Raw genomic sequence first — 9,076 nt, forward strand, 5'->3', positions numbered from 1 at the left:
TGGATCCCCCGCACCCTGCCCACCACCTTTTCCAGCTACTCCCCTCAGGCAGGCGCTACAGATCCATCCGCACCAAATCCAGCAGACACTTAAACAGTTTCTTACCTTTAGCCATTAACTCCCTAAACAGTCACTGACGTAGTCACTCTTCTTGTACAACAAATACTGCTACTGGTCACTCTAAAATGGTTCAATGATTTTCTGCACCAACTGTACAACTGTCATAGTATTGTATTGTACCACTGGTCACTTTAGTTCTGCTTGATACTTTGCACATTGTCTCACAGTTGTCACTGGGTGGGACCACCGCACTATGGTTCACTTACATTACGAAATGTCCTTCCATACCTATTTGTCATGTCCTTGTTTATGATGATACTAATGCAGCGTGTTATACCGGAGACAAATTCCTTGTGTGTTCTACATACTTGGCCAATGAAGATTATTCTGATTCTTTATCTCAGTAAGACATTTTAAATGATTCTCATTTGCCCTGGCTGGCTGCATAAGAATATACTTGTACTGTACACACACACACACACACACACACACACACACACACACACACACACACACACACACACACACAAACACACACCGTGGGGAGAATGTATTTGATACCTTGTTTTTTTTTTTTCCCCCCCCACTTACAAAGCAGATGGAGGTCTGTAATTTGTATCAAAGGTAGTCTTCAACTATGAGGGACAGAATCTAAAACAAAAATCCAGAAAATCACAGTTGATTTTATTGTGTGTGATTTTCTAACAAATGCTAAAAAACTAAAAACTAAAAATGTGTTTGTTACATTTTATACTAAGTTTGACACCAATGTTGTAAAAATACCAGGTTATGTATTGCACTCATACCGGAAATAACTATTGCTGATCATTGGCTTTTTTTTTTTTTTTTTTTTTTTTTTTAGCAAGCCCAAAATATTGAATGACACTTGCCATTTGGATTCTCTATATTTTGATATTATTCAACTGTGATAATATGTGCATCAGCTTTTAAATTCCACAAAACCAAGTGCATATCAAGCTGGGGGGCTGGGGTGGGTAGGCACCCTCATCATGTCAACGCCTATTATAGAAAGAACAACCCCAAACTGAGATGGGTAGACCCAATAAAGCAGCAACATTTTGAGAAAAAAATGGGTTTCATATGCAATCGAGCTTGCTTTCGGTATTTTTCGAAGCTCTTGTCTCTCATTCGATCGATCATTACGTTGTTTCTGAACAACAATTTTTTGGTGTGATTACACTCATAAAAGGCACAATCAAGCATACCTGCACAATTTTACTATGTACAACAGTACCGATGGTGCTCGCACAAAGCCTTGGACCAAGTCCTTTGAAGAGACCAGCTTTTCCATCAATCTTGACGATGTGTTTTGCTGAAACATCAAGAAAACAAACAACATTTTGAAGGTAAGGTTGAAAAGGTATATCAATGAAAGAAAATGAAAGTATGAAAAACACCGCTGTCTATTTGTAATTCCAAAAAAACTTCATAAATTATAATAATGCATTGGAGCGGGGGTCGGCAACCTGCGGCTCAAGAGCCGCATTGAAAGAAAATGAAAGTATGAAAAACACCGCCATCTATTTGTAATTCCAAGAAAACAACTTCATGAATTATAATAATGCATTGGAGCGGGGGTCGGCAACCTGCGGCTCAAGAGCCGCATGTGGCTCTTTCGCGCCCCCGAGTGGCTCCCTGGAGCTTTTTCAAAAATGTGTGAAAATGGAAAAAGATGAGGGAGGGAAATATATTTTTTTGTTTTAATATGGTTAAGACAAAAAAATGACACAAACATTAACATTTTCCAATGCTTTAAAAATGTTTCGAATAAATATTAAATTTCAACATTTCGTCAACAAGGATTTGCGTCATAGCCTGCGACACACGTTTCTAATAGCAGGGCGGGATGTCAGTCAGGGGGCTGTTGTAAAAAAAAACAAAAAAAAAACAGCCTTTCATGTACAGATTGCAAGGACAACTACGTACTTTAAAATGGACTTGGCTCAGGCCTGGGAGGTTGGGATTTCACAGTGAATCAATCACTGGCGAACCAAAATATGTAAAGTAAGCTTGCTTCATGAAAGAAAAAAAAACCTCCCCTTGAGCAGGGCACCATATTATTATTATTATTATTAACATTCTGCACAAATTCTACAATTACAGTTATACATCAATCCTATTCCACGTTGTCGTCATCATCATCATCATCTTTTCCTTTCGACATGTGCAGTTAGGGGTCGCCACAGCGTGACCCTCCTTTTCCAGCGTAGTCTATCTTCTGCATTCTCCTATCTACCAACAGTTGCCCTCATGTCTTCACTCACCATCAACCGCCTCCCTCACCATTAACCGTCTCTTAGGTCTTCGTCTTGTTCTCTTTCTCTGCAGTTGCCATCCTCATTACCCTTGTACCGATATCCTCACGATCTCTCTGGACTTTTCCAAACCGTCTGCTCTCGCTAACTTTTTACACAAAACATCTAACCTTGCCGTGTCTCCGACGAACTCATTTCTAATCGTAATCCATCCTGGTCACTCCAAACAGAAGTGCGTGAGAAATCATTAATGTTAGTGCAGGGCGATGTGGAAAAAAAAACATTTATCACGATATAGACCATTTTATGTCACGATAACGGTATAATAGTGTTTATTTTATCAGCCATTTTTCAATTTAGTCTCAGTTTTAGTCTAGTTTCAATTACGCTATTTAGTTGGTAATCACATTTGGTCAACCTCATCTCATTATATTTAATTAAGTTTTAGTCAACTATTAGCATTTTAGTCTTTATTTTCGTCCAAGAAAACAATTTTATTTGAATTTTATTTGTATAGTTTGTCAACAAAACTTTGCAACATTTTAGCCTAGTGTTTGTCAAGACAATCATTTTACCCTTTTACATTTTTGTCAGCAGATTTTCATGTTCACATAGTTCATGTATGAGAATATAGGTTAAAGTTTTGAATTATGTGTGGCCTTTTGTTGTGTAGATTAATTGTTTAAATTAGCATCCATATGTAGCTCTCCAGATGATTAGTGATTAAATATATGTAGTTTGCGCTTACTTGTGTCTGCTTTAACTACACTTGCATCTGAAACAAGAGTCGCCCAGCCAGTTTGACATCTCAGCACAAATTCAACTTCACACGCAATTATATCAACACGTGGCTACATGCTAGAAGCTAATAAGTTAGCCAGGATTAGTTTGAGGTTGGTAAAACGTTTATTGTAACTGCTGATTTAATTTTGCGTTATAGACCACCACCAAACTTTTTTTGTTTAGTTACTACGATGTCTTTGTGGTGAACTGCGACATGTTTCTTAAGTTGGTTTTTCCAGCTACTTTGTGCCCACATTTGTTCTCACTGACTAAAATCAAGCATAAGGATTTTTTTCTCCATGTCGGACGAACTTGGTTGAGAGAGCGGTAATGGACGCCAAGAAATCATTTTCCTCTTTCTTTGCCAGTGAATTAAAATGTCCATAGATTTTAGCCCAATCTTCATTCACTGACCTACATTTTCATCTCGTCTTCATTAGTCCATGAAAATGTATACTGATTTAGTGTGTTATTTATTCATGGAGGTTTTTGTCTTATCTACCGGTAGTTTTTGTCCGGTGAAAAATGTGCGTTCAGGCATTTCTGTAATGAAATTAACATTGTGATATATTTTATCAAAAATTATGTATAAAATTATATATTATGTTAACACACTGGTGATGGGAAAACAGCTTCAAATTTGCGTCATGGATCAGTGGTTGTATTTTTGGATTCTTCTAGATGGCACTGTGAATATGAGGTTGAATAAATGGCAGGTCTGTACTTTCATCCCAATTTCTCATCGCAAGAACACACTGACTGCTGATCTTTTCTTACTTTAATAAGTGACTTTAAACGAAATGAATTCCATCCAACAGTCCTACTGCTGCTGTATAAAATCATTGCATGTAAATAGAAGCAAAACGGCCCACATATTTTTGCACAAATTGATATCATTCGAAATAAGAGGCAAAAAAAAAGTCTCTGAGGGAAACAAAATGATGAGCTCGACTGTTATGTAATTATGAGAACATTTATTGTGCAGATCTCCAAAGTCAAACTCAGGACTGTATCGTGAAAACAAATCATATTTGTACAGTCAATATATTATGTGCATCCATTTTCTGAAATGCCTATCCTCAATATTAATATTGCAGTACTTCTAATTTCCTAGAACAGGGGTTCCCAACCGCCGGTCCGCGGACCGGTACCGGTCCGCCGGGCATTTGGTACCGGGCCGCACAGAAAGAACTTGCCTTAATTCCGTTTTATTTATTTCGGAATACGACAGATGTTTTATTTTGAAAAACTACCGGATTCTCCGTTAAATCCGTCTGTGTCACGCTTGACACACGTCAAGCCACGCTTCTCCATCATGTGACCGATTACTTCAAAACAAACACAGGAGCTAGCAAAATGAGTAAAAAAACTGCGGCCTTAAAAGTACGTTCGAGACAACTGGATTAAAGTTATGGCTGAATACTCTGAGATCGCCACAATAGCACTGTTGCTATTTCCGACATCCTACCTGTCTGAGGCGGGGGGTTTCTGCAGCAACGGCGACGAAAACAAAATTACGAAGTAGACTGGACATAAACCACACACTTGAGGTGTCATTGTCTCCTATTACCCCGAGATGGGACCGTCTGCTTGCAGAAAATCAAGCTCGGTGCTGTGGTGAGTCGTCATTTTCATGCACTTTGAATTTGCGTTGTATCGTATTTTGAAGACATTAAACATTGCCATTGCGATCGGAGTGTTGCGGCCAGATTAGACGCTCCTTGTGTTTATTATTATATTTCGAAAACGCCACCATTTTCATGCAGCTCATACCATATTACTTTCTTGTATTATTTCCGCCACACCTTAAACGCCGGTCCCTGAAAATATTGTCTGACATAAACCGGTCCGTGGGGCAAAAAAGGTTGGGGGCCCCTGTCCTAGAACAATCCTGGCTGACGTTACAGGATGCCAGACCACTTCCTGTTTAGCTGTGTGTTTAACATTAGTACAAATTTTCACTTGCTGTTCCAGTTTGGATACGCTCTGCTTTAATGTGGTTCCAGCGACATGTGAAATGTAGTCCGTCACCTAAGCGCTTATTTTGCTCTTTGAAAATTGATACCACTGAGGTTAGCAGTCACTCTGACTGCCCTTCCTTTTCATATTTCCTTAATATCCTTTTGTGAGGACAATACTTGAAAGACGTTTTATTTGCCGACATGGAGGTTGCAAGCAGCTACTAAAGGCCTTGCACCAGCCCTGATGAATGTGCAAAATTTGGTGCATTTATGTGCACGTTTAGATCCCCAAAAAATGCAATTCACCAGCCGAATAATAATGATGATAATGAAGAAAAAGAAGAATTCCCATAACAAAAAAGGAACCTTGCAGCAGTCGCTGCTCGTGCCCCAAAATATAAACTAATTCATGCAGGGAGAGCTTAATGGGGGCTAGACAGATTTCTGACGGGGCTGTACAACCACTTCACCCCGGTGTACCGCCGTGCATGTTGGGGGTTTATCAAAGAAAGCAAATCTGGCACGAGGGAAACTGCATATAAGATGTTCATTTCGTCATTCACTCATCAGTGAGTCATTGAGAGGTTAATCGTGATATTTTTAGAGATTCAACTCGGGATAACTAGAGAAGTCCCCATAAATTTGGGGGCCGATTCATTGGTGTTTTCCAGTCTTTGCTAGCTACTTGCTTGCAAAGACTGTTTTCTGTATCGGGGGCTAAAGGTTAGCTTGTTTTCTTTTTTTTCACATTGCCCTCACCGGAGACTTTCTATCATGCCTGGACAGCTTTGGTTTTAGTGAGTTTACTAATTTTCCAACACATTTCAAAGGCCATTCATTGGATCTTATCTGCTGTTCTGGTCTCATCCCCCCTCCCCCTCCGAACTGCTCTTCTGATTACCGGTAACTCAATGTAATGGACCGCTTTCCTCCCGACATTCAACGTTGTGCTCTGTTTGTCTGCCATTAGGTTCCCTTCCACAATCTCATTCCGGCACACTGTGGAAACAATCTCATTATAAACCATATTAGTTTTGAAAAACTCTGCTCCAACACTGACAAAATCCCTGATTATTCCTCCACTCACTTTTGCACTCCCCAATTCCCCAGAACTTGCTGAAGTCATCTACAAATCCAAGCCTGCTTGATGCTCTCCCTTCGACTTTGGCCAAATCTTGCCTTCCCTCACTATTTCCCTCTTATCTCTGCCATTACTCGTCTCTCTCCACCGGCACCGTACCCTCATTGTTCAAAACTGCATCTGAATTCTGAAGAAACCTGGTTCAGATCGCAACAACTACAAGAACCTCGATCTCCAATCTATCATTCATTTGAAAAGTCCGAGAAAAAGTAGTCACGTCCTAGAAAAAGTAGTCGCCACTCAACTTGATTCCCATCTAACCCACAACGACCTTTACGAACCTTTTCCATCTAGTTTCCGTCCCCTCCACAGCATTGAAACAGCTCTACTAAAATTACCTCTGGTCTCACTGCAGCTGACTCCGGTTTATTTTGTATCGTCATCCTCTTTAGCTTGAGTGCAGCCTTTGACACAATCTCACACACCAGCCTCCTCAAAAGATTTGTTCACTGCCTTGTCAGCTCCCGTCTCGACTACTGTAACTATCTCCACTCAGACCTCCCTCTCATGTCTCTCCTGAATATTCAACTACTCCAGAACTCAGCTGCACGTCTCATCACTGGAATGCCGTCCACCCATCACATCCTGCCGTTCTACAGCAACTTCAGTCTCACCTCCTCAACATCACCATTCCAGTCCGCGCTCTCAGATCCTCCTCCTCCATCCACCTGACTGTACCACCTGTCAGGCTCAGCACCATGGAGAGCAGAGCCTTTAGCTGTTCTGCTAATAAGCTTTGGAACTCTCTTCCACCTGACCACTGCAACTCACTCTCGCCTACCACCATCAAAACTCACCTATTTAAGATCTCCTACTCACTGTGACCGGACCGTTTGATTTCTATTCTTATTATGAATATTTTTTATCTAATTTTCTGACTTTTTCCGGTTAATTCAGTTTTAACTGTTGTTCCTTGATGTACAGTGTCCTTGAGAATCTCCAAAGGCACTTCCAAATTGAATGTGTTGTTATTATTATTATTATTATTATTATTATTATTATTATAATACCGTCAGAATGGCTCCATAGAAAAAGAAAGCTGTTAAAGTGTGTTATTGGAAGTGCTTGTCATACAAGATCAGAAAGATATCGTCTCGTGCTGGCAAGCGGGTTATGTATGTGTTGTTGCTTTGATTTTTATTCGGCAGATAAAAGAGAGAACACTTTCTGGTGAGCGATGCTATTAAAAACATTAAAATGATCAAAGGGAATTTGGAGCGAATCAATCTTTTATGACATTTTCACATCACACTTTGGATTTTTGATACCAGTGTGTGTGCAAAATAGAAATAAGTGGAAACGCATCATGATAAAGACATAAAACACTTCTATCTATTTATTTGTCATTAACTTCAAACATGGGGCGGGGGAAGGGAAGAGGACTGCAGCCATTGAAAGAGTCATCTCCCATAATAACATGGAAAAAAAATCTGATTCAAGTGGTCCTTTTTATGTCTGTTTCTTTTCTGAATCATTGGTTGATTTTGGCACACAAATTCAGGCTTGCCTGTAAAAAATAAAATACAGTAATTCATTTATTTCAATGGGAAATACTATGTCTTTTTACAAACATTGCAAGTTACACATGAGCTGACAAAACCAATCCAGTTCGGAACTAGAGGTTCCACTGTATTTATAATATCAGCAATGTTAACTATGATTGGGGCGGCACGATGGGCGACTGGTGAGTATGTCCGCCTCACAGTGCAGGGGTGCAGGGTCCGATTCCAGGCCGTGGCCTTCCTGTGTGGAGTTTGCATGATCTCCCAATGCCTGCATGGATTTTCTCCGGGTGCTCCAGTTTCCTCGCACATTCCAAAACATGTGTGCCAGGTTAATGGAACACTCCAAATTGTCCCAAGCTGTGAGTGTGAGTGCAAATGGTTGTTCGTCTGTGTGTGCCCTGCGATTGGCTGGAAACCAGTTTAGAGTGTACCCTGCCAACTGCCTGAAGACAGCTGGAATAGGCTCCAGCACGCCCGCGATTCTTGTGAGGGTAAGCGGATTAGAAAATGGATCGATGGATAATTATGTTTGTTTAAACTAGAGTGCTGAATTCTAATTTGGAGTTTTGTGATCTGTACATTACCTTAGTTTTTTTAATCTTATTTTTTCTAATCAATTGCTAAATTATTACACAACCCATTCAGAAATATTTCAGGGATGACAATGGCGAGTGATGAAAAAATAGTGATGTGCCCGACTGTGCCGAGGTACGATGCGTGTGCCGAGTAAACCGGAAGAAAATCTGTGAAGCGCGCACCGAGGCGTGTGTCGATTACGCTTGTGGCCACGCCCGATACCTCGGAACGCGCGTTGCTCCGCCCGAAGCCTCACGGGACGGGATTCCTACGTCACCGCCAACAAATAGTTTCGCGGGTGAATCGAAATAAATTCGGCGCACCGGGACGATAATGAGCTCACAGGTGACGCTGACACTCAACTCGCATCTCCAAACCTCAACTCATTCCGATTCGTTTTACAATGGACGGCTTTGGACGCACCCCACCACCCACAACGAATAAGAAGAGAACATCCCCTGTCTGGGATCATTTTGAGCAGATCTCTCCTAAAAAGGTACAAATTATAACCAGTGTGAATATATATTGTACATTATTGTGACAGCACAGTGCATCCCTCATTCTAATGTCTTTCTTCTACTTGCTGATATTTCAAAAGGTGAAGTGTAAACTTTTTCCAAAGAACTTGGGTACCAAGAGAGCACGTCGTCTATGTTGAGGCATTATAGGGCCCTGCATGAAAATAAGGAGACAACTCAAACAGAACCACCCCCAGGTAAGGCATTTTAACATGCAATGAAAGAACAGCATAGCCTACCATGTGTATTTCAAATG

At 40.6% G+C, this 9,076-nt stretch overlaps 1 protein-coding gene across 1 annotated transcript in view; it reads right to left on the minus strand.

Moving 5' to 3' along the window:
- mtch2 (mitochondrial carrier homolog 2) overlaps window positions 1–9,076 on the minus strand; it is a 42,530-nt gene that overhangs the window by 27,795 nt on the left and 5,659 nt on the right. Inside the window, exon 3 of the mRNA XM_019857819.1 lies at window positions 1,287–1,393. Within this exon, the coding sequence (XP_019713378.1) occupies window positions 1,287–1,393 (107 nt within the window). The remainder of the gene's footprint in view (window positions 1–1,286; window positions 1,394–9,076) is intronic.

Source organism: Hippocampus comes, unplaced genomic scaffold (genome assembly GCF_001891065.2).
Source record: "Hippocampus comes isolate QL1 unplaced genomic scaffold, H_comes_QL1_v1.1 scaffold154, whole genome shotgun sequence".
In the NCBI taxonomy this organism is placed as follows: domain Eukaryota; kingdom Metazoa; phylum Chordata; class Actinopteri; order Syngnathiformes; family Syngnathidae; genus Hippocampus; species Hippocampus comes.